The sequence below is a fragment of the Periplaneta americana genome, chromosome 15 (genome assembly GCF_040183065.1).
Source record: "Periplaneta americana isolate PAMFEO1 chromosome 15, P.americana_PAMFEO1_priV1, whole genome shotgun sequence".
NCBI lineage: Eukaryota > Metazoa > Arthropoda > Insecta > Blattodea > Blattidae > Periplaneta > Periplaneta americana.
In genome coordinates, this window is record NC_091131.1 from 25,601,005 (window position 1) to 25,628,753 (window position 27,749).

Here is a 27,749-nt window from a genome sequence, read left to right on the forward strand (position 1 = left end):
CTTAAGATGATCATTGTGAGCAGCAGTTGTATAAACAGATGATAACTTGTAACAATGAATAAAGCAACAGTAAGACAAGACAAGACACTTTATTGTTATTATTAACACTAGCCTTACCTCATTCACTGTCAGGTTCAGCATCATTGCTATCATTTGTCATAGATTCACATTCCTCTATGTGTTTATTAAGTGGAGATTTTTTATTTTAACGCGAAAAATTTAGGTGCGTCCATTGCGCGGGTAAATACGGTAATTTTCAAGAGCAAATGCACAATACTTTATATAAACTACAAGTGTGGGACAATTTATAATACTACACTTTTAATAGGAAAAAATTCTCAGCCTTTCAGTCTCATTCATTAGGATTTGAAAGCCAATTGAAATTTCTAAGTCAGATCTACTTTCTCTGTTTTCTTATAGCCTTACGCACATAAGACACGTCGCGTCCACAGCTTGGAGTAATGGTTAGCATGTCTGACCGTGAAACAAGCAAGCCCAGGTTCAAATTCTGAGTGTGAGAAGTTACCTGGTTGAAAATTTTTCCGGAGTTTTCCTTTAATCCATTAAGAGCAAATGCTGGATAACTTTGGGCACTGGATCCTGGACTCATTTCACTTTTATTATCACCTTCATTTCACTCAGACGCTAGATAATCATCACAGTTGATAAAGCGTCATAAAATAAACCGAGGAAAAGAAAAAAGATGATGTCGTATACCATTGCATTGCTAATTTCAATGTCACACTAAGCATTATTTAAAGTCCATAAGTTTATAGGAATGACAGTTATTCTTCACCTCAGCCTTTATGTTTTTGTTTTAACATAATTTATGTGTAATAAGTGACAAATTATGAATGCTTCTCTTTCGTGTGCCAAGATAGATGGAGGAATGTATTTTCACATTCTTTTTTGTACCTTGATTAGGATAGTTAGAAATTAACAGTAGTAGTTCATTGGAGAAAACTAGAATATACCAAAAAATAACCTGTCTGAATGGACTTACTGGAACTTGGAACTCATGTTCCCGCTATGAAAAACATAGGCTTACACTCTAGTGATTATACAAATGTGTTTACTGGTATTCTACAGTATATGAAATATTCAGTCAAAATTAAAATTAATTTTCTCTAATAATAGTATAGACTGATGTAACCGTAAGTTTGGTTCACTTGTACAGTTAGAAATTAGTGACATCCTTAATTTTACTGTCCCATGAAGAGAATTGCACATACACTTAAAAGTGTAATTCTTAACACGAAACAAAATTCGCTATCCACATATTAGCATGCTGGCTTATTGCCCAGCATCTTCAAGGCTCGTTCCTTGGGGATGGCTATTGTTACTGGAGACTTAGTGTGTTTTCTTATCATCTCCCAGAAAATTCTAGGCTAATACCTTCAAATAGGCATTGACCTTTCCCTTCTAAGCCCTATTTGCCAACTTGTAATCATGCTGTGGTAGCATTAATGCTCACTGTAGTTAAAACATCATTAAATGGAACTAGTATAGAATAAAATAATACAGGATACATAGCCAAACAGTCGACCTGGTTGGCAAGTTGGTATAGCTCTGGCCTTCTATGCCCAAGGTTGCGGGTTCGATCCCAGGCCAGGTCGATGGCATTTAAGTGTGCTTAAATGTGATAGGCTCATGTCAGTAGATTTTCTGGCATGTTAAAGAACTCCTGCGGGACAAAATTCCGGCACATCCGGTGACGCTGATATAACCTCTGCAGTTGCAAGCGTCGTTAAATAAAACATAACATTTTTTAACATAGCCAAACATTTTTTTCCAAATAAACTGAAACAAACTACATACAAAAAAAAAAAAAAAAAAAAAAACATTATGTTGGTAAGAAATTTGTTTTCGAAGTGTATTTAGTTACGTGAATTAGTAAAGAAAGGGATCATAATAAGATTCAGTTGGATGTTGTCTTGAATGATGGAGTTGGGGGTTGGGGGGGGGGGATATCTGTATTGTTATCGTCTGTCTCTTGGCCTGGATCAATGTCACTACCAAGCTGTGTCAGTGTGCTGTCCTGTCACTAGCACCTCTTCACTGCTCCGTACTAGTGTTGTCCTGTCTGTTGCCTGCAGAAATAAGTTCCTGTATCTCTGTTGTGAGATAATAGTTGTCAGGGTGGCCACTGCAATGAGGTGACTGCGCTGGTTGCTCTTACCACATCGATTAGAAAAAAAAATTTAGAAAATATGTTCCTGACCTGCATAATTTTCCAAGTTTGTGACAATCTTTGAATGATAGAGCTTACTGACTCTTATGTTCATGTCTGAAACTTTCATAAAGTAAACTGAGTTGTGTTTTGTCAATTCAATAAACAAATTTATAACTTAAGTTACATAGTAATTTAAAATTCATATATTCAGTCTGGTACATTTAATATCATAAGACTTAAAAACAGAACTACAGTTAAGTGAACTTTTGCATATAACCTAACATTAGCGAATTTAAATACTATTATAGTCACAATCATGCCATGGTATGAAAGAAAAATTTCACCTCGAGCGGGAATCGAACCTGCGACTTCCTGTTCTCTGGTCAGGCGCTCTACCACTGAGCTATCGAGTTCGTCTCACGCCAAAGGCTCAGTGGTAGAGCGCCTGACCGGAGAACAGGAAGTCGCAGGTTCGATTCCTGCTTGAGGTTGTGAAATTTTTCTTTCATACCATGGCATGATTGTGACTATAATAGTATTTAAATTCATTAATATGTCACATCAACGGACATGTATACGTCACCAAACATCGTAAGATGTAGATAACATTAGCTGTTGTGCTTCATATTTATTTTAAATTGAAGTCTGCAATTTCTTAGCTCTAACTTTAAATTTTGTAGAAGATTTAGATTCTGGCAGAATAAATAAATATAAATTTTTATTTACTTGACAATGATGAATGTCAATATTATTAATTTCTCTCTCACTACTAAGATTCTGATGTGTATGACTACAACCATTGCTTCCGTAAAAGGATCTCTTGCAATTTGAACATCATATGTATTCCAATGCACCAGTACCCAATATTTAAATTGTTTACATTTCTTTAAATATTGGTGCATTTTATCTTATTACATTGTTCTCTTTTGTACCAGTTGCAATTATGTTAATCTCAGAGTCCATTTTTATCAAACTTATTCCTTACTGTCAATATTTTTGTCAACATAGGCAGCTCCTGATTAAGGAAGCTTGTAGAGAATAACATCTCTTCTTCATAATATATAATCACCACTTCGCTGTAATTATATTGCTGGTGATGAAGTTCATTACATTCAAGAAAATGGAACAACTCACATCTCGCCCATCTCTGTCTTTGACCTGACTGATTACGTTAGGTTTTTTTTTTGGGGGGGGGGGATTCTTTCTTTATGATGAAATCCTCCTAGAAGTATTAATTCACTGAAATATGTTAATTATATGTATTACAGCAATATATTTTTTTTCTGTATTCAAATATCAATAGAAATAATGCTACTGATACATAGGCCTACTTTTTTGGATGACTTGTAACTAAGTAATTTAAGCTCAAATGTAATACTGATGACGATAAATTATGTAACAAAGAATTCTAAAAAAAATGTGCGAAAACAAACACGTATTATTGTATTTTATAGAACTGAGTTGTTAGGCCTACTCATGTTTGGAATTCAAATATTATTGAAACAATATTTACATGTTTTTAATACTAACCATTTTCGGTGGAGGTCGAAGACCATATTATAACAAGCCTTAACAATGAAAATTAATGCAAGGGGAGGTGATTACAAATGCTTGCTTTTGTAGCTGTGGCCACCCTGAGTGTCATTAATGTTCAACAAGAACGTTCACTGTACCTATGTGAATTGTATGTCACCAGTTGTAATAATAATTTATTGTAATAATGCAACACAAAGAGAACAAGTTTGTTTCCCTTGCAGAAGGGGAAGGATAGAAGTACTTCAAGTTTAAAATTATCCAATATCTGATGTATGTAATACATATTCACTTTTTCACCAACATTAATGTGAATGTATTCACATGAGTAATTTTAAATTGCTATGAAATACGTCAGTCTAAACATGTATAATATGTCCTTGGGGTTGTAAAAGGGTGCTCTAGCAGGATTTCCACCGGACCTTATGCCTGCATGGCTGAATTGACAGCTCCACATGTGTGAGTCACAATATCTACAAAATAAGCGGCTATTTTGGACTCCAAAAACCATTCCCACATAAAAAGAGGGTAAGCACAACGAGCCCTTTCGAGGCTGTGATGTTCGCCTTCAGGTCCCTCCTCTATATTCCCTGCCCCCAACAAAAAATTTGCACATAAAAATTATTTGCTTAACATGTGTATCAAACATTGCATTGTAAATAATTTAATATCAACAACTGCCTGATGATTATTAATTTATGTACAGATAAACATATTTTCACCAAAAAAAAAAATTAGACTGCAGTAATTTACTTCGAATAAGTGAATTTGAATTAAATTTGAACTGCAAATTTGAGTAAATGATTTCTTAACTCGTTATACAAGTGCACTTTCTTCTGATCAACAATTGATACCAATATGTCAGAAATATTACAGCAGTTTCTATATTAATAAAATTGGTCAAATAGTTCTAGCTCCACACAAACAGAAATATCATTAAATAAAATTCTGATTCTGACATCATGAAAAGAAGGTTTAAAAAAAAAAAGACTAAATGTTATATATTCTGCAACATATTATATGTGCAGACCCAGAAAAAAAATTTGGGCCACCTGAATTATCCAAGTTCTAGTAGTAACATGTACTGCGCATGATCAGTAAGTATTGAGCATGCATAGTATGTTGTGATTGGAACTTGGAAAATTCAGGTGGCCCAAATTTTGTTTCTGGGTCTGTACAAACACAGATACCATGCTAATATATATATGCAGTAGAATTAGTTTTTTTTTTATTAAAATTAATTGATAGCGTTAAATTTCTCATTTTGATATAAAAATTTCTTTTATAGACTAAATTGTTTGTAATTCAATTAGCATAAATCCATAAATTACAACTTCATAAGTATAATTTTATTATTTTTAAATTTAAATTAGGATAATTAGGATCCATTGAATTTATTTATTGAATTTACTGAAGTTACAAATTACATATACATTTTAAAATATATACTTTCCTCCCAAAAGAGCAAATGCACTTGCTTTGAGCACTTCCAGTTACATAATATAATACTAGAAGTCAAGTGATGTAATTAAAATTTTAATCAGAAATTAAAAAAAAAAACACTAGTTGGAAAAAAATACCTATACTAAAAAGTTAAATAATGGACACATTAATTTTAAAGAAAAATGATGCTAATTAATGATTTCGTACGAATTGCACTAGCAGCAGTACCGGTACTATAAAAAAGAGTGGGAAATTAAACCAAGAGACAAAAATATTATTGCGACTGATTTATGGAAACAGATGAAGAGAGCGTTTTATATTTATATTTTATGAAAAAGAATGACGATAATGAAAACTGTGTTTCAAATTGCAGGATGATATTCATCGTAACATTGTATTCCTACATAATTCATTATCAACTTCGTGACACAAAAAGTCAGTGTTTCTATGAGATTTTCAGGGGATTACTGAAAGGGACTATATTTTTTAATTGTATAGTTGGTATTTTCGCCATATTTATAAAACTATGCACAATTTGCACGGATTTCAGTTAATGTTAAGCTGAAACAGTACTACCGTTAAATATGTTTCTCTTTGTGTTGCATTTACATGTGTACCATCACTCCATTGTTATTGTTGCTTACACCATGCATTTATTTGTTCTCGAACTTAACCAGCCATTTATTGTAACACATCCCACCTTTAATTATTTTCTCTGTCTCTATTTGTTTTTATCTTTTACATGCAAACAATTCTCACTCCTGCCAACATTACCAATGAACCAACAAACCAATCAAGCAGGACTAGTAGTCACCTACAGTAAGTCGTTCAGTTGGTGCACCTGCTACTTTGCTTGCTTGCTAGCTTGCTCGATTGTTTGTTATGCAGTCTGGATGTGTAGAGTAGATCCAGAAAAATCTGTAGATTAATAATTCCTCTTTTTTTATTACTTCATTCTACACTTTTTATCTCTTACATTTTTATTATGTATTCATTTTTTTCTTTTGCACTTTTCTTTCAAGAGCGGCATGCATTTAAACAAAGTGGGAACATTAACTTCATAGCCCTTCTTTTCGTAAGAATTACCGGTATTACCTTTTGGTAAATGTTATATGAATATTTTCTTGTTAGTTAGCTGTGAACCGGAACTGTACTGAACTGATTTATTCACTGTGAAATTTTCTCGAACCTTAATGTATCTCATGCTGTCTTTTTTAAATACAGTATTTAAGGAGTCAAACCATTTACACTGAACTTACATTTTCTGTTCAGTTTCTTAAAGCAAACATAAGGGAAAATGTAATAAACTTAAGCCCTCATTTAAAGAACAGGACGATAGATCTAAAATGAATATATTTGTAAATAGAAGTTCCACATTTTTATCCATACTGGTTTTCCCTATTTTCATTATAATTTCACACAAAGCAGTTCAATGTAAATACGTTTTATAATTAAGTTCACCAATATGCATCATTAAATTATTGATATCTTTCTTTCTTTTTGATTGAATATCATATCTTCAAGCAACTGTTATTACTCTTTTTTTTTTTAATAATATTTATTAATACTATACACTTGAGCTACATTAGGCATTGCAGCCCGAAAGAGCAGAAGCTCATGCTCGGGCGCAGTTCAGATCAGTTATACAAAATATATCACAAAATTACGAGAGTTCATTGAGCACAATCACATTAATAAATGGTAAAATACATACAGCATGTAATAACAGGGTCTATATACAAATAGAAAATACAGAAGTACATGAATATTAGAGTAATAATTTTAACTCAATTAGCTTAAACAATTAAATAATTAATCTGATTTGTTTCTTAAATCTATGTGTGTTAAGTGTACTTAGCTCAGGGTAAGCTCTAATTAATGTATTATATATTTTGGGTCCAAAATTTCTGCTGTGTTTTAATCCAGCAGTTGTGTGGCATTTGGGAGTATTTAGAAAGAAACTGTAGTTTTGTCTCGTCTGGTATTCATGAGGATCATATTTAAATTTATTGTGGTTTTTATGGAAGTAAATCAGCAATTTTTGTTTATAAATTTGTTCTAGATTTGATACGCCAAATTCCTGAAAAATTAATTTTGTTGGGTAATCAAAAGGTTTATATAGACAAATTTTGATAATTCTTTTTTGGAGCAGATTTAAAGGACGGAGAGTCGATTTTGCCATTCCTCCCCAACCTAAAATACCATACTGAATTATTGATTGAAACAGAGCTAAGTACACAGTACGCAGAACATAAACAGGTAAATAAGAGCGTAGAATGGAAAATTTGTGGATTGTTTTACGCAATCTGTTACACAGAAAGGAGATATGCTTGTCCCATTTTAAATGTTGGTCAATAATAATGCCTAAATATTTAACTTGTGAGGATATACTCAAAGCGTTACATGAGCAAGTAGGTAGGTTACAATCATGTATAGTTATACTTATATTATTATTTATTTCTAGTTGCTCAAGGCCATGTTTTCAAATTGTAATAAGCAACTCTTTTATCAATCTTAAAATGGTATTCTTCCCGAAATTCACTGTTTATACAAGCACCAAGTCTCTTCTTTGTAAAGCAGGGAAGAAAACTGTAAACTATTCTATGTCTTTTGGCAAACACATGTACTGGTATCTGTGTCAGATTCTAAATAAAAAATAAAATAAAATATTTCAAATAATTACTTCCCAAGAATAGTGTTCTTTAGAATTCTTATCATTTTTAAATTAAATTATTACCGTATTACACAAATAGTTAAGGAAATATCTTTCTTATATACATGGAGGAGATTATTCGAGTAATCCTCACATTATCAGTATTGTGATGAATGGGATTTCATTAATTTATAAAAATACCAACAGTTACTTCGCATATAATATAATAATATAGTACAGTTTATTGCCAGAAAAATGAATACAAAAGAAATTGTAAATTTACAAAATTCTAGCACTCCCCTGAATGAGAGTTCTTGTGTTTAGGGGACGATTCGATACATAATAAATTTACGTGTATAAATTAAAATAAAATAACATCTAAAAATTAATAATTACTCATGACATAAATATTGTCAATGCTGTGCTTTTAATTCAATCGTCAGTGTTTCAATTTCTGTGAACCACGTAAAAATACTACTAAACACAGTTCGTACCTTTCTGACATAATGAACAGGATTATAACTTCACACCAGTCATTTGGGAAACCATTGCATAAATGCAATGAGGAGCTAAAATTCAGTACCGTATTATAATTATAATTTTATTTTCCCATTTACTGCTCAGCTTATCCATGTTTTCAAAATACTTTATCATAAGTACTAGTGTGTTTCACAGTTGAGTCACATTCATGTTTAGTTTCGTCACCTTCATACCCGTTACTGTAACATAGTAATAATAATAATAATAATAATAATAATAATAATAATAATGTGTTCATTTCATTTTGCGCTTGAAATTAGTTTTTCTTTTGTTTCTCTAAACCAGCGTTTCTCAATTTTTTTCAATATGTGGCACACTAAAGTTGTAATTTTAAAATCCTGCGGCACATTCATATAATCTAAACTAGTGGTTCCTAACTAGGGGGATTTTTTTTATATAAAAACAAATAAGAAACGATATTTTTTAAGTTTGGTCCATAACGACACTTGTGGCAGAAAAGGTCGCAGTTGGGATTTTCTTGGGGTTCTCCTGTTTCCCCATATTATGTAGACATTTACACCATTCCGTCAAGTCCACACCTGTGGAGTAACGGTCAGCGCATCTGGCTGCGAAACCAGGTGGCCCGGGTTCAAATCCCGGTCGGGGAAAGTTACCTGGTTGAGGTTTTTTCCGGGGTTTTCCCTCAACCCAATACGAGCAAATGCTGGGTAACTTTCGATGCTGGATCCCGGACTCATTTCACCGGCATTATCACCTTCATTTCATTCAGACGCTAAATAACCTAGATGTTGATACAGCGTCGTAAAATAACCTAATAAAATAAAAATAATCATTCCGTCAATATCTCTCCATTCTGCCATCATTCCATAGTATTCCCCAATCGCCAGCTGGCAACACAAAGGGGGCTGGCCTAGGGACAAGTGGTGTTGCCTACTTGGAACCTAAGTATGCAGCAAACCTTAGTGTAGTCAGCTGATGTGGATTTGGAATGCGCCTAGCTTGAGGTTTAGCGCAATAGACCAAATATGTTTGCAGTGATGAGTCTTAGTAACCCCTCCCTTAAATTCAAATTCATTTCAATTCAAGGTTGGTATGATATTCTAACTTTACTCATTTGGCAACCCTGACTGCGTATCAGTCATTCTTTTCTCAGCTGATTGCACATTTATACTGTGTTTACTGAATGTTGACTTTTGCCACTTTCGCTGAAATTTTATTCTTATGGACTCTTTTTTTACTATCCTTTTCACTTTTATTTTTCCATGTTTGCTACGACAATCTTTCCTATTTTCATTTTCTCGTAGCACACCAACGCATCATTCAGTGTGTCACAGCACACCAGTTGAAAAAGGCTGCTCTAAATTGATGAAGGCAGTTTCTTTCGCCCAGATCTCTTGTCACTATACCAGACGTATTTTTCACTTATGTTTTAACTTCTCCCACAAAGCCTGCACTTGTTATTTCTCTGCTTTACTTCACTTTACCGCCAATGAACATGATCCTGTGACTATGAGACATTCATCCCACTAACCGCAATCATTTAACATTTTTTTGTATTGCTTTTGTTCTGTTTTGTTGTTATTGTTGCACACTCCTGTTACTGTTGCATCATTTGTGTTTGGTTTCATGTGTCCCCAGTCCACTGCAACTTGGACAGTCCTCCCATAGTAACCACACATACCAATGGATGTAAGTAGCACGCAAACAAGAATGCACTTGGTTCACTAATGTATTTCCAAAACATATCACTTCTTGTCAAATAACGCTGGTGTTTATAATCTTCAACTGATTTAGTTATTGAACAGTGACTGGCAAGAGACTGGATAACCAGGTTCAACTCCTGGCACAGGTAAGTACTTCTCTCACTGCTGCCAGATCCATGCCTCAGCGAGTTCTTGGGAGTTTTTCCTGTAAGTATATGATTTGCAACTACATTTCGCTCTGTCTGATATCAATAATAAAAAAAAAAATACATTCACGATATTATGTAACTATACTGGGTGAATTACCTGCGCCTTATTTAAATGAAGTTATGCATTCCGCACATTCACAATCAATCCGTAAATACAGTACTCATAATCATAACATAACTGCAAAAGGGAGTAATGTTTCTGTCGAGTCCACACCTGTGGAGTAACGGTTAGCACGTCTAGCCGCAAAACCAGATGGCCCAGGTTCGATTCCCGGTCGGGGCAAGTTACCTGGTTGAGGTTTTTCCCGGGGTTTTCCCTCAACCCAATATGAGCAAATGCTGGGTAACTTTCGGTGTTGGACCCCGGACTCATTTCACGGCATTATCACCTTCATCTCATTCAGATGCTAAATAACCTAGATGTTGATAAAGCGTCGTAAAATAACCTACTAAAATAAAAAAAAATAAAGTTTCTGTCATACTGGATCAGGTGATAAAGGCGTGTAGCTATATTGGTTTGCATGTTCTGGTCTTACAATATGTAATACAGTAGAACCTCCATTATCCGTGGTAATGAAGGGGATGAACTGAACAGTTAATCGAAAAAATCGGATTATCCGTACCATAAAATATTTTCGTAAATTTAGTGAATAATAGGTCTACTTACACTTTGATAATTTCCTCTATGGCTTGTATTTAACATATTAGGTAGTGAGTCACAAGTTCACTAATTTAAGTCTCGTTGTCAACGATGGATTTTTAAGGGGCAAGGAAACTCCTTATATGGCTGCCTGTAAAAAGATCTGAATAGTGGAGGTCTCCTGTTGTAGATTTACATTCTTCATACATTCCAAACTCGTATTTTGTTGTGCGAGATGAACCCACAGTTTCTGTTTCCACAAAGCTTTCAATTATTTACACATTTTTTTCGATAATTAGCACAAGATTTCTTTTGACACCCATAGAAGACATTTTGTATAGAAGTTATATAGTACGACAACTCAAATAGTAAACCATACTGTATAAGGGAAAAGGCTTGTAATAACACACTCTAGAAAAAAAAATAACGTGCCAATACAATGTACAGTATTTCATATATGTCTGCAGAAAAAAGAGCGAGAGAAAGACAGACGGATAATCCACCAATCGGTTAATAGTGTGACGGATAATCGGGGTTCTATTGTATTACTTAATGCTCTTGTTTTAATGTGGATCCCAAAACAAGGCGAGCGTTTCAGGCATGTATTATAAAATTGTTGTGCTTTGAGCACTAACACCTTGTATATTACAGTAAACATAATATGTTATTAAAATTTGACAGTATAACTTATCATATGTGTGCTTATTTGATTAGCATTTTAAAACAAAGAAGAAAGTGTCTAATATCAAACTACTATTACTAATCTCTTCAATGGGATAATACTCTTTAAGCTATAACTCCTAATACAGGGATTTTTTTTTTTTCCTGGGTACCGGTAATCGAATAAAATGCAGAATTACTTATTTTGAATTAAAGAATTACCCACTGTGGAGGTATTAAAGTGTAACACCTAAGCTTGCATTGAAATCTCCTAGAAATAGATCCCGCAATTTCGTGGGCATGCAATAAAATTAAGGGTTGCATGAAACTTAATAGTAAGGGACAAGTAAATCACTCTGTATGCTTTGTATTTATTAATTATTATGCACTCTAAACAAAGTTATTTCTCGATGCTGCATGATCACTTTTTAAATCGTAATTTTAAAAAGAGAATTGCCCTCTGTGGTCTTGTGGTTGTCGTACGAGTAACTGCTATTGTATCTTATATTTATGGGTTCAAACACGGACGATGACAATAGACTTTTGAAAATTCCAACCATTGCATTACTCATGAGGGAAATAATGTTGAACCCATGTCATATATTTACAGAATACGAAATACTCTTTTCTTGAATTAGAAGGATTTAAGCAAATAATTTCATCTCACATAAAATTAAACTGTGTTATTCATCATCTTTTTATTTAGCCATTAATTAGTATTGAAACTAGCGTAGAAGGTTCTTATAATACGAAGTATTACAGATCTTTGTGTATCTGAAGATAATGAAGAAATAAAATTATGTAGATAATTGTGTAAAGAAAAACTAGAAATGCCTGTACTACTGGTATACAAAATTTATATTATGTGCTTTCACACTGGAGTTTATATATTTTGGAAATACATCAGTGAACCGATTACCCGTTACATGTGTATATTTTGAACCTACGCACCTCCACCACACTGTGCACCTCCTTCAGAATGAAGCCACCATCTGTTGGTCTATTTGACAGGGCAGACAATTCCTATAGGAATAGCATGTGTTTATATTGTACATTTTGTAGTATGTATTTCATTATGTATATAGCCTCTTTATGAGTTCATTACAGATGGGGATTTAATATATGGAATGCACAGTTGGTATGCATGGTGTATTGTTCTTAAGGAAAATGGGTTTTATTAAAGTAACTACCGGTATTTATAAATTATTTTACGTGTTATTTAAGCTAAATAGTAGGAACATGTTTAAGTTGAACACATTAATATTTAACTTTCAGTCACTGTGATTAAATATATATCAGTGTTCTACCAGTGCTTGAAGTGCAATAGGTTGTTGAGATTTTTGCTTTTATTATTATTATTATTATTATTATTATTATTATTATTATTATTATTATTATTATTATTAATTATTGTTATCTTATTGATAACTTATTTTTTTAAACTGAAATAGAATTAATCAATTCTCTCCAATTCAGAGATTTAGGAAACAGATTTAACAGTCATGTATTGTGCATAAATTTCCAAATGTAAGGTTAAGGCAGTAATAGATTTCACATTACAAACTATTATTTTGAACTAAGAAAGCTCAAGACTCAAGTTCTGAAGCTTAATTTGATATTTATTGCCACATCAGGCACTTTCAACCAACATTCTGATGAGTAACACAAACAGCAAAGTTATATATTGTAGGAGAATATATTTTGGAAGTTAGTTTCCCGTTAATTAAAGCTCATTAATATCTTATTTGAAATTTAAAAACTTCTATATGTCAAATGTGAACTGAAGATCTAATAACAGTAAGTAATTTGTTTTTCTTGACTCCAGTGACGACACCACTCTTCACAGCTGTTGGGGGATCAAGCCGAACCTACATCGACCCTCACACCTATGAAGATCCAAATCAAGCAGTCAGGGAATTTGCTAGAGAAATTGATGCATCCTGCATCACTATTGAAGCCATTATAGGTAAGCAATTAAGTTGTTTTGTTTTAAATTTTTTGAGGAGAAATTTATTATATATTTCATAATTTGAACCGGTATTTATCAAAATCAATGTCCCATATTTGTGTATGAATAAAAAAATTATGAGTTATTCTGTGTGAGATGGCAAGCCCCATTTGAGCCAAATTAAATAAATAAATAAATGAAATAAGAAGTATTTGAACTGTCCCCGTCAATAAGAACATGCTGTAACTGGTAACATTACAAAATTGTATGGGTGATAAAACTTAAATTTTTTGGAGACTAGATAAAAATGTTCCATTCCTAGATTTCCGTTAGAACAGTATTTTATTTGTATATTTTAAAGCTCTGTTAATTTAGAAGTAATTTTACTGCCAAGCTGTTGTCACTATTATTAAATAGTGGTACATGTATTTACAACCCAATATTTTTCTAGAAAATTCTTCATGTAGTCGTTTCATAAACAAAATATATTTCACTTTCATAAACATGAACTGCATGTCAATCTAACATAAATCTGTTTCGTCAGAATTGTATATACTATTGCACATATAGATCAGTAGATTCGTACATTTTTGTTATAAAATCTTTGGTTGGCGGGAAAAGCCACATAAGTAAAAAAAAATTCGATTTTTCTGTTGTACCTTACCACGTAAGTCTAATATTTTTTTCTAATTTTTGAAATAATAAATTTTCTTGTATTTTAAATTGGAAAGGGTCTTACTTTAACATACATGAATTTCATTATATTTATATTTAGTTAGGAGTAAATTAAAAAGAAAGTCTCTCCTGAAAAATTATTATTTTTTGATTTAGTGCCTTTTCCCGCCGACCAAAGAAATAATTTTTATCTTATTATGTGCACATTGGAGTTTAGACAATTCACTTAGTACTGCACTGTAAGTTCGATGATGGAGGGAAGAAATTTTTCCCAATTAATTCTGGGCACACTGTATGTGTATAAGCTTAGAATTGGAAACAGATTTGGACGGAGTTATTACGATTAATTATTTATTAAACTCATAGTATCAAATTTGTTCAAATTCAACTGACCTTGAGAATGGAAGAAAATAACTTCAATATAAAACAGGCCATTATTTACCGTTATAATAAATATGATGTAAATTTTGCGATAATAAATTGTGTGTTGTTCTGTTGCCTCAGAATACAAAATGGAGGAAAAGCAAGTGAGCAGAAACTAAAACTCAATGTTGAAAGTGGAAAATAAGAAACCATGTGTCCAGGTTTTTTTTAAATATAGTTTCAGATAACACCTCAATCTCATTTTTGCAAAATTGCTAGTTGGTCTGTTATTGCATAACTCAATTCATATAGACAGATTCTTAAAAATAAAATTTATGACACAAAAGAACATAAAACGAAGACAGCGATTCTATATGTGGTGTTTTACCACGATAATAGTAGGGTATGCTTGTATGCACTTCATGAACATTATTTGTGTTGCAGGTGGTGGTGAGTTCGGAGATGTATGTAGAGGCAAACTGAAGCTGCCACCCGATGGCTGTCGAACTGAGATTGATGTTGCTATCAAGACGTTGAAGCCAGGCAGCTCGGATAAAGCAAGAAATGACTTCCTCACGGAGGCATCCATCATGGGTCAATTCGAACATCCTAATGTGATATTCCTACAGGGTGTCGTCACCAAGTCCAATCCAGTCATGATCATCACCGAATACATGGAGAATGGTTCTCTCGACACATTCCTTAGGGTGAGACATTTTAAGTTTAAAAATAATATATGTGGAGAATAAGTTATCGGAAATTATTTGCTGCCATAAGGTGAAACAATTGGCTTATTTCTTTCATACACATGCAACGAAATATATGAAAAAGGCGAATGGCCTAAAGATTTTATGGAGACAGTGTTCTGTCAATACTGAAGAAAAAAATACCAAGAAATGTAACGAGTTCAGGACTATCAGCCTAATATCGCACTCAGTGAAGATTCTCCTGCAAATACTGAATCGACGTTTATATTAGGCCTATATGATGGAAAGACAGTAGGAAGAAGAGCGGTTTGGCTTCAGAAGGGAAAAGGTACGAGAGATGCAGTTGGACTGCTGCAAACAATCTGCGAAAGATACCTAGAGAAGAACAAAGAAGTGTGTATAGTATTTGTGAACCTGGAAAATACGTTTGAGAGAGTGGATTGGAATAAACTGATGGGGATCTGATACTAAAAGTCACTAACAGTCCCATAATAGACACGGCAGAGAATTATTACATCGCAATGAGTTTTAATAAAGGAAACCAACTTTTAAACGAGCAAATAGTTAACCCCAAGAACCCATTATTCAATTTATTTAAATTAGTTTCAAAAAATCAGACTACATCATCTCAGCTTATGACATCACATCCCCCCCTCCCCACATTACTTCCGATTCCGCCAGATGTTCATTAGGATAAGAACCACTGTGAGCATCGAACGATTCTCATTCATAGCCTGGCCAACATCGACCACGCAACATGTCCAGCCATTGTACGTAAGTCACTAGTTTAATTCAATGCATTTAACCATCAGCATATTCATATACGTAACAACAAATTTTATGTTCGCAGTGTAAAGGCTTGACTGAAAATCGGACGATAACAACCATAAATATGTAATAATCCAACCACAGCAAACACAGGAAAACAACAACCAGGTATCAATGTAACTTATATTACGCACCACATTCGATTATGGTAAAGTGCTCCGATATGTGAAAGTGAACAAACAACAGGAAACCTTGGTGCAATTATAACGAATCAACATAAAGAATTTTAATATTTCAATAGTGAATATCTTAGTGCAAGGTTACAATATTTCAAATAACTGCATTTGACCACACAATACGTCAAGACAACCCCAGTGTTCCACAAACTGATGGATAATTGCAGCAGAAAAACAAATTTTAAATATTAGTAATAAGTGTGTATTTTTAATTTTTAATCATTAATTATCTACAAACAGATTGTTTTATATGTGACATGAAATCACCAGGGTACACATTATATGTTTCACTCACACAGTTCATGTGCACCTATTTGAACATGTAATTAGGCAAATTTTCATACATTTGAAAATGGCACATTAGTGCCGAAAACGTTTATGTTATAATTAATCATATAATACTAGATAAGTATAGACGGTATATTTCGATTTTAACATTGTATTACAACCTGCTTATCGGATAAATCATACAACATGAAATTACGACAAGGATGCTCTTTGTCACCTACTCTGTTCAACCTCTACTTGAAGGATTTAGTGAAGAATTGTTTTCAGAACATGGGAGGAGTGATAGTAGGAGGAAGAATAATAAAGTGTGTAAGATTTGCTGATGATGTGGCGTTGTTAGCATGAAAGAGGGCAATAGTAAGGAATATGCTACTGGAGCTAAATGACAGCTGTGAGCAGTATGGGATGAAGATGAATGCAAACAAGACGAAGACTATAGTTATCGGAAGAAAAATGAAGAAGGTAAACGCGCGAATTCTAAATGAGGCAGTGCAACAAGTGGCCAGCTTAAAAAATTTAGGGTGCACTATAAGCAGTAACATGAGCTGCTACCAGGAAGTCAAAAGGAGGATAGCAATGACAAAGGAAGCTTTTAATAGAAAAAAAAGAGCATATCCTGCGGACTCTGGAAAAGAAAGTTAAGAGAAACGACTACAAGCATTTGAAATGTGGATATGGAGAAGAATGGAGCTTATGAAACGGAGACAGAATAAGAAATGAAGCTGTGCTAGAAAGAATAGATGAAGAAAGAATAATGCTGAAATTGATCAGGAAGAGAAAAAGGAATTGGCTGGGTTACTAGCTAAAAAAACTACTGAAGGATGCACTGGAAGGAATGGGAAACGGGAGAAAAATTCAGAATAGAAGAAGATATCAGATGATAGGCAACATTAAGATATATGGTTCGTATGCAGAGACTAAGAGGAAGGCAGAAAACAGGAAAGATTTGAGAATGCTGGATTTGCGGTAAAATATCTGCCCTTGAATTTTGTTCAGAAACATAAAGTAGGAAACTATGAATATAAGAAATGCATTATAATTAATGAAAAACAAAGTTTATTTTTCGTTAAAAATAAATATGAAAAAATTATGATGAAATTTACTTCTGTAGATATCAGTATAATGTAATTGTCTAAAATTTTAAATAACAGTGCCACTTTGTAGCCACAGTAATTAACATACAGGCCTACTGCATGTATTGGAATCACATGCCTGTCTTTCTCAATGTTAAAGTATTTGGCTGCATAAAATTTGAAGTTCCATAAACTATTTTCAGTTATTCAGAAAAATATAAGTGCTAATTCAAAATAATTGCTTTACAGGCGAATGACGGCAAATTCCAAGTCATCCAGCTGGTGGGGATGCTGCGAGGCATAGCCTCTGGTATGCAGTATCTGTCCGAGATGAACTACGTCCACAGGGATCTCGCGGCCCGAAATGTTCTGGTCAATGCTCAGCTTGTGTGCAAGATTGCAGACTTCGGCTTGAGTCGTGAGATAGAAAGCACTACTGAAGGAGCTTATACCACAAGGGTCAGTATTACAATTAGTAGGCAATTAAATTTTGTGCGAGATCGTGCATATTTGCTTGTTTTCCGCACAGAACCAATACGCGGTAAGTGTGAAATACCACATTCAGTATTCCCAACCTAACACATGTAACAATTTCCCTCTTCTTACCGCTTAAGCGCGACATTCATTTTTACTGCTTTAGGCTTTTAACGTATTATTTTTAGAGACGTTTAACATAGTAATAATTATAAATTGGAAACTTACCACTGCAATTTCACCTAAATTGCAATGTTAATTATTGTTTTTAAATATTTGCAAAAATTAAGTAAAGTCTACTACTCCACGAAACTTATTGCATTCCTGATACAATTAACATTAAGGAAGCCGTGAAAAAATCAACGAGATTCCAGATGCCGATGTTATTACTGCAATATGTTATATAAATAATATTGTTAAAATATTAAAATGAAAAATAAATCATTACATAACCTTACCGTTTGTTTTAAGTTCGCATTTATAGACTGGGGGAAAAAAAAAGACACACGTTTATCACGGCCTGCTGGAGTATAGATATTTTTGTTTTCTAAAGTTGCCGTCATTAAACAGAAACCAAGATGGAGATTTCATTGGAACCAATTAGAAATTCGTCTTTCAGGTACGTAATAAACGATCTTCGCACAAAATAATGTACGACACACGAGCGGTATGTTTGTTTTCATGTTCTCGGAAATTAAAAAAGCTCAACTACGTTTCGCTTTTTCAATCTTTTCCTCGAACATGAAAACGTCAACATACCGCTCTTGTAACGTATATTACTATTACACTATGACCAGCCTCATAAGCTGGTAGTCAGAGCTTCTGACTACAGTTCATGAAGTCCGGGGTTTGATTCTCGGTTAGAACACAAGAATTTTTCCTTAAAGGGGAATGTTCCTGTGTTCATCCATGGTCCTCACGTTTTACATGCCTCAGCAGAGGTCAACGATCATCCAGCTAGTACAGATGTATCATGTGGTCAGCACGATGATCCCCACAGCCGTTATAGCTGGTTTTCCAAACTGGATTTTGCTACCAAGCATAGCTTCCCAAATTCATTATAATGCTGGGTGGACACTGGTTCCACACTTTGACCAAAATTTCATAAGAAAAATTCCCATGAGGACTCAAACCAATGCTCATTCCGTAACAAGAGTCCAGGCAAATTAAAGAAATGCGTAATAGTAATTATTCACATAAGAAATAAAAGAGAGTCGAAGATGATACATATAATTTCTTGTATATTCTTAGTTTAGTTCTTTGTCATATTCCTACTTGTGTATTTTCTTCATTTATTATTTAAAATTCTCTCTCTCTCCCCCCTCCCTCCCCCCTCCCCCCCTGTGCTTTTAATAAGAAGATTTTTTTTTTTGTAGGATAAGTATATTTATAATACCTGCATTTTTAAATTGTAGAGTTTACAAAGAATTATGCAATTATATTTGCGCAAATTTACAAGAAGTGCCTATTAGTAAACTACAATAATTTTAACAATATTTTGCTGTTTAATGAAAATTAGTATTTAAATCTGTCATAATGTTAAGGGTATTTAATCACTATTATCTTTACCTTCTGCCCCATGGCAATTGTTACAACTGTGCTTTACCAAAAATTGTTATTACTTGATATTTTAGGGGGGAAAGATCCCCGTGAGATGGACAGCACCCGAAGCAATAGCATTCCGCAAGTTCACGTCTGCCTCTGATGTGTGGAGTTTTGGAATTGTGTGTTGGGAAGTGATGTCATATGGAGAAAGGCCTTACTGGAATTGGTCTAACCAGGATGTCATCAAGAGTATAGAAAAGGGATACAGGTAAATGGAGATTATGAGGAATTAACACTTGCACATACAATGTCAACAATTCTAGTCATATATATTGTCCTTTCACTTTAAATATCATATCAAATGATATTTATGTACGGCCTACGTTATTTTTAATACAAATGAAATATCTATATTTGCTTTATAAATATTAGCTACATAATTGAAGACCTCCCGGAATAAGGGCATAACATCAAATTAATGAAATATGTGATTAAAGTAATTTTGAAGTATTTATTTACAACAATAAATGAGACTGCCTCCGTGGTCTATTGGTCAGCATGCTGGCTTCTAGATCAGAAGGTCCCGGGTTCGATTCCCGGGCTCGGCTCTCAGTGAGTTTTTCTTGAAGAAGAAGAATTCCCTGAGTGTCTAGAGTCTGGAAATTTGTATGATTGTGAGTGTGCCGGGTTAATATTAATTAACCAATCATCACAAATATAAAAATACATCAGGACTGTCGCTGGGCAGTAACCTGAACACACGTTTCAGCATCACATTGTTGACAAGTAACTCCATCTGTTAGCACATACATAAAGCATCTAATAAATGCTATAGATTTACTTTAAAAAAAAAAAAAAAAAATTGAATCCAATATCTGAATAAACTTGATAAATAAATCCTTGATGGATCTGCTAGTAAATATAGGCCTAAGGAAATATGCCTCTGAAAATAATTTCCTTTCTTCTGAAATGTGTATTATAGATTTGTTAATTACACGCTTATTCTGGGGAAGTCTTCAATTTAAGCTTTCAGATCTGTGTTTGCAGATCTGAACTTTATTTTTCGGCATGGAAAATCTTGAAAAGTCTGTAATTAAGAGAAACCCTTGAATTATTTTAAAATAAAAAACGTTGGAAATAAAATAAAATATGTAGTGCTGATTGATGTTGAAGCTGGAGCAGATGTCTCGGAAGAAGATGTAAAAAATGTTAGAAGAAAGTTGCACTCTAAAAACTAAGGTAGAAAGAGAAATTGCGTGTTTTATATATATATATTTTTTTCGTGGTTATGGTCTTCCCACCAATAAATTATTTTGAGTTAATATGCATATTGTATTGAAATAAATACTGGTATAGAAAAGAAAAGGGATTGTAGAAAATGGAAATGGGGAACAATTTCTTTTTCTTTATATTTTATTTAGTGTACAAAATTATTATGTGGATTGAAAAAATAGATATTGCCTCATATTTTTATGTAAAATAACCTGCAAAGAAAAAAAAAAAAACAGAATTATCCTGAAAATACAGATCAAATTGTACACAAACAAATTATGATCTAATTTGATTTGAAGAATTTGTTAGGAAAATTTGTATCACGAAATTCTCAAAGAGGAAAAACAATTTTTGAAGTTATTTTGATTAAATTACTTTAAGAAAGAGAATACAATGATATGATCTATAATATAACCTAACAAAATTTTTTTCTATCGTTTTGAAGTTTGCCAGACACTTTCCTATGCTTGAATCAAATATTAATAGTAGTGTTACAATGGTATTACATGGTTCCCTCTTCTCCTTATATCGCTCTGTAGGTCCCCATACCACTAACTATGAAGGAGAGAGAACTGCAATGTCTGTACCCCTTCAAGAACTTTTAAGACTCCCACCGAACAAATTCATGAAAGTAGTAATTTTCTCTGATTTCAAAGCACCAATACAAGCACTATGTTCAAGTAACTCTAAGAAATCATCACAAATAAAGGAAGAATATAAAATGATAGCTTAACTTCAAAAACTTTACAAAACAATATACTTTCAATGGATTCCAGCACATTGTGGAATTGCAGGGAATGAACTGGCCGACATGCTTGCAAGGAAAGGAACAACACTATTACAAACTAAGTCAATTTTCCATTTTAATAAAAAAAACTGGTAATAAAATCGAAACTCTCACAGTACTCGCAAGAATTGCAACAACATGCTGCAAACAAGAAATGGAACTTCCTTCTCTCCAACCCAGATGCAGTTCCTCAAGGACCAAGAAAAACAGCAGCAGCAGCTCTTAGATTGCTTTTAGGCCATGATTGTCTGGCGAGCCACCTCTACAAAATATGAATTCTGACTTCACCATCTTGCACTCTATGCAACACGCAAATATGAACAAAGAACATCTGAAAACCTGCAGCACACTGTCTGGAGAGAAACACCTAATTCAAAAGTACTGGGTAGCAAAAGTGTTACCGGTAATAGCTTCATTGCCAGGGATTAAACAACAACATTTTCTCTATTTACAGAGGGATAATTCTGGAGGCAGTTAATAAAAAATTACAAGTTGGAGGGATTTTCTGTGATTTATCCAAAGCATTTGACTGTATAAATCATAAATGCAAAAGATAGTAAATATCAATACCTTAAAAACAATATACTTTGCATACTTCCACTCGGTAATGAGTTTTCGAATAATATTCTGGGGAAATTCCACAGATAGTAACAATATATTTCTATTACAAAAAAGAGTAATTAGAATAATAGTAGGTGCCAAATCTAGGGAATCGTGTAGGGCTATTTTAAAAAAACTACAAATAATGCCCATGGCTTCTCAGTATATCTTTTCATTAATAATCTTCCTCATATGTAATTGTGAAAACTTCAACAGTTCATAGCATAAATACACGTCAAAAAAATGACTTTCATACTCCATCGGCAAGTCTATCATGCTATCAAAAAGGAGTGCGATATATGGCAGTAAAAATGTTTAATAGCCTCCCTATCGATATAAAAAATGAAACTCAAAACATAAAATTATTTAGGGCCAAATTAAAGCAGTACCTAATTTCTCACGCCTTCTATTCTGTAGGTGAATTCATGACGTTCAATAACACTTCATGAAATTGATACTAAAACTATGTGTTGTACTAGTAGACTATATTGTAAATCTCGTCTATATATATTTCATCTAGACTGTGACTATAAATTAAGATTTTATAATAGTATTAAGTTTTTTGACTTGTTCCATATTCTAGCTGTAAGCATATATGAATACCATGTAATGTTAAGAAATACAATACAATACAATAAAGAATGAGCAGATAAATAGCTAGGTTATGTTACCTACTTATAAATTGTATTTTTATCTTTAGGTTACCAGCACCGATGGACTGTCCAGAAGCAATTTACCAATTAATGTTGGATTGTTGGCAAAAAGAAAGAACTCATAGGCCAACATTTGCCTCCATTGTTAAAACGCTTGACAAACTAATTCGATGCCCAGACACTTTGAGAAAGATAGCACAGAACAGGTAAGGTAGTATTTCTGTTTATTTTGCATTGAAAATGATTGCTATATTTATTAAATATGATGTACAGAATGAATATTATGAGTTAGTTTCTGAAGTCTACCTCCAACTTAGTTTCATTTCTTTATCCTCTATAAACTAAATTATGTAAACACTGACATAATATGAACATAAGATCGTCACTTTACAAAATATAAATTACAGTTTTAAGTCTGACATAAAATCCACCAATCATCATCATTCTTCATTGTTGAACCGCAGTGTTTCATGTAATTTTCCTGCCAGATATGTTGTTTTGTTGTAAAATGCGGGTACTATTATGTTGTGTGCACGAGGTGGATTTTGGAAACAGACTGCATTAAAAGAGCACTCATGACCACTGGCCCTTACATTAGTGCTGAAAGCAGAATAAGTTAGCTGGATTTCTCGTTTTTGGTTTGTGAAAATTCTGAGATATGCTGAGTTTATTTTTGGCTTCTTCAGTGCTGTTAAATATTTTCTTGATTCTGTAGTTGCTTGGTGAATCTTGACTGCAGATTGAATTGTCCTTGTCTACTGTCATATATGTGTATGTATATACATCTGAATGAGCATCTTTGATTTATTTTTGTATCGTATATTGTATGGTTTTGTGACTTGATTTATGCATTGTTTTGATGTAGTCCTTAGATGTCTGGATAATGTCCATGAAATGAAATAGTTGTCATTCTTCAGAGTATTATGATGAATTATTTCTACACAAGTTGCGAAAATACTTATAAAGCTTGCAGTAATATTTAATGCTTGATACAATAACGATCAGTATATTAAATATGTTTTAATAATACCTTTAAGAAGCAACTTAAAGAAAAAATAAAATAAAAATTTAAAATATATTGCTTATTGTGTATTCTGCCCAGATTTCTTTCGTTTCATGGACATATTCTACATGACCAGTAAAATTTATTTGTGTAATATAACACAATTCGATTTTAAGATAGGTCAGAAGGTATTAATTTGATAGGTCAGAAGGTGTTAATTTGTCTCTTTCAAGCATTACTGATTGACGATTATTGAGAAAGGGTCAAAAGAATGCTTCTAAGTTAGAATCACTTTTTAGTAGGTATTTCAAAACTCGTAGAGAACGAAAGTTAGCTATACTATATATTATGCAACACTTTAATTTTATCAGTGGCATAGCATGAAATTTTGAGCAGGGGAAGCTAATTCAAGTTGTCTTTTATGCAATATGAGAAAACGTATTACAAAAATACAGTCTTAAAATAAATAGTCAATGTCAAGTCAGCAGACGAAGATTGGTTGGAACCTCGTAAGTAACACCAATAAGGCATGACCTAAAATGATACATAGTATGATTTTACGGTTTACACATATCTCTTAACAAATAGACAGGTATACGTATAACATTAGCTCACTCCCTGTCATACTTAGAGAAATCACAATATTAGTATCATTACATAAGTATGCGTCTGTCTTTTGGTTGTGTCCTTCATTGACAGCAAGGGAATCGGTCATTTCCTTTTTTAAATCACACTTTTGTTCGTAAGTCAGTCTTGATAATACAATTGTCCTAAAAAATTCAAGTAAATTGGTGTCAGGAACTGTTATTTCGCTCATTATTTATTATATCAGCCACAATGCACACTAACACTTCAACTGAACACAACTGACGCAAAGGGATAACTCGGAAACTACTTATTTTAAATGTTAAAGCTAGCTTCTTGCGAGCCTTGCGACTAGGGTAGTTTAGTTAGAAAGGGATGGAAACTCTGCGGGGTGGATTACACAGAAGAAACCAGTCTGCTTGGAAGCTGGTGTGTGCAGACTTCTTGTTTACTGCTGCATCACAAATCATCCTGAGCTGCCGCATCACAATATTTAACGCGTAAATATAAATTCTATTAAAATTAATAAATAATTTTGTCCATAAACTGCAGGTTTATTATGAAATTATTATTAACTGGGAAAGCTAAGCTTTTTAGCTTACATTGACGCTACGCCACTGAATTTTATTAGTCATATCCAAATTCCCTAAAGCTGAAATGATCTCATTAGTAATCATCATGTTTATAGGGATTTAGATTATCTTTCAAACTTATTAGGTGATGATAAATTTGTTTGCTGAACTGTAAATAGTGATTAATATCTGGACCATGATGATGATGATGATGATGATGATAATAATAATAATCATAATAATAACAATAATAATAACCACAACAGCAATAATTGTAAGCCATGTCTTAGTCACTTGTAAGCTAAAACATCGCTGAATTTTCGATATTTGATATGGGTCAGTGCTCCTCAATATATATTCCGTGAAAAGCGTACTCTTGTTTCAAATTAAGATATCTAACTGTACATACCTCGGACACAAACTGGAGAAAGGTATGATAATTTGTGATAGCATGTAGGTTGAATGTTGTTGATTTTTTTCTCCTAAGGTTGGCAAGTATGCATAAGTAGTTCAATTTACTGCTTAAGTTTGATCATTTTGATTAACATGGGGGTGCCATCTCTGTTTCTGTCTCTGGGGCTATGGCTGCAGGCGCCCACCACCCCATAACCCCTATTACGTACCCGCGGCCATTCGGACACCTCAATGGGTCGCATTTAACCAACTGCCGCCTGGGGTAGAATAATCAATATGCTTTGGTGATTGGTTGATGGGTTCATTGGTGAAAAACATTCCAAGAAAAAATGCAAGGTAGGGAAAACACCCTCATGTGTCCCCTTCAAGTTCACATTATACGTAGATAAGGGAGAAGCAGGCTCTTGCAATAAATTAATGAAATTTTCTTGTCATTAAAGAAAGTCAGTGTTGTATTCACCACTTCGCCATCAGTTTGAATTCTTCTGGAATATTTATTTATTTATTTACCAGTAATGCAGTAAGCACTTGATACAAAATCATTCGCTTACAAATGAAGAAGAAAATGCCAAACAGAACAGTCGTTTTCACCACCTCGTTATCAGTTGGAATTCTTCTGGAATATATAGTATTTAAAAAATTCTGTCTTATTTCAGTCTGTATTTAATAAACTTCTTTAAATTTAAATTTGTTCAGTACGTTATGATTTCACAAATCAGTGATTACTTTTTAAAATTATTTGTAGTATCCTATTTTATCTATGATTGTATTCTGTGATTTTGAGGTACTGGTACTTCTGATATACTGTACCTACATCATGTTTGTAATAAACTGCTCGTCTGAAATTTGTTTTGTGCTATAATTCTCAGAATTTATGTTCTCACAGACATTGAAAATAATTATTTCTTCTTGTATCAATAAATATAATCATCAAGAAAATGCTTTTTATTACGAGGGGGATCCAGGAAATAACGACCGTTCGCGCATACCCGCCGCGCAGCTGACTCCCCTTCCTTGTTTGAAGGTCAACTGGCTTCCTTAACATGTGTTCTCATAATGTTGAGTACTGGTTGCAACAAGTCGCCATTGTGCATTTTGTGTTACTTCAAAATGAACGATGTGATTGATAATCCCGCCGACTGTGAGGTGAGGAGTGTGATTCGATTTTTGAATGCCCGACATTTGAAACCTGCAGAAATTTACCGGCAATTGAAAGAAGTGTATGGTGATACTGTAATGAATGAAAGAAATGTGAGAAAATGGCGCGAAATGTTCAACAATGGGCGAACAAATGTCCACGATGAAACTCGACCCGGACGCCCATCACTCATCACAGAAGACCTGAAGACTAAAGTGAACGACAGAATCTTGCAAGACAGGCGCACATCACTCGACGAATTGCATATTGCCCTTCCTGACATTTCTCGTTCTTTGCTTGGTGAAATTGTGTCGCAACATCTTGGCTACCACAAAATCTGTGCACGATGGGTTCCACGGCAACTGAGTGACCAACACAAAACTCAGAGAATGGCCTCAGCATTGACATTCTTGATGCGATATCACACAGATGGAGACGCCTTTCTTGATCAAATTGTGACTGGTGATGAGACCTGGGTGTCTCACAACACCCCAGAGACCAAGCGCCAATCACGTCAGTGGCATCATCCCTCATCACCCAAGAAACCGAGAAAATTCAAACAGACTCTCTCAACACAAAAAGTCATGGCTACTGTCTTTTGGGATTACAAAGGCGTTCTTTTGCTGGACTTCATGCCAAAAGGCACTACGATCAATGCAAATCGTTATTGTGAGACTTTACGAAAATTACGGCGAGCCATCCAAAACAAGAGGCGGGGAATGCTTTCGAGAGGAGTTGTGCTTCTTCACGACAACGCCCACCCACACACTGCTGCTTCAACTCGAGAATTGCTGGATTAATTCGGTTGGGAAATCTTTGCTCCTAGCGATTTTCACTGTTTCACTAAGCTGAAAGACTTTCTGGGTGGTACGCGTTTTGGAAGTGATGAAGAGTTGAAGAAGACAGTGAACACCTGGCTTAATGAACTGGCGGCAGAGGAGTATAACACGGGAATTCTAAAGCTAGTGAACAGATACAACAAATGTTTAAATGTAGGTGGTGATTATGTAGAGAAGTAAAGGAAGCTTCAGTTATGTAACAGACTTTGTTTTTTCAAATAAATATTTTTTTTTTTTTAATTATTACAACAAAACGGTCGTTATTTCCTGGATCCCCCTCGTACATGATTACTG

At 33.8% G+C, this 27,749-nt stretch overlaps 1 protein-coding gene across 6 annotated transcripts in view; it reads left to right on the forward strand.

Moving 5' to 3' along the window:
• Positions 1-27,749, forward strand: part of Eph (Eph receptor tyrosine kinase) — a 1,260,465-nt gene that overhangs the window by 1,218,475 nt on the left and 14,241 nt on the right. For 2 of the 6 annotated variants that reach the window (XM_069846836.1, XM_069846835.1), the window contains exons 14-19: positions 9,942-9,992; positions 13,341-13,481; positions 14,946-15,208; positions 17,823-18,032; positions 19,682-19,860; positions 22,952-23,110. In XM_069846836.1, the coding sequence (XP_069702937.1) occupies positions 9,942-9,992; positions 13,341-13,481; positions 14,946-15,208; positions 17,823-18,032; positions 19,682-19,860; positions 22,952-23,110 (1,003 nt within the window). Of the gene's footprint in view, positions 1-5,947; positions 5,969-9,941; positions 9,993-13,340; positions 13,482-14,945; positions 15,209-17,822; positions 18,033-19,681; positions 19,861-22,951; positions 23,111-25,655; positions 25,815-27,749 lie in introns of all 6 variants that reach the window. The other 4 variants (XR_011336069.1, XM_069846837.1, XM_069846838.1 and 1 more) reach the window with 4 other exon arrangements.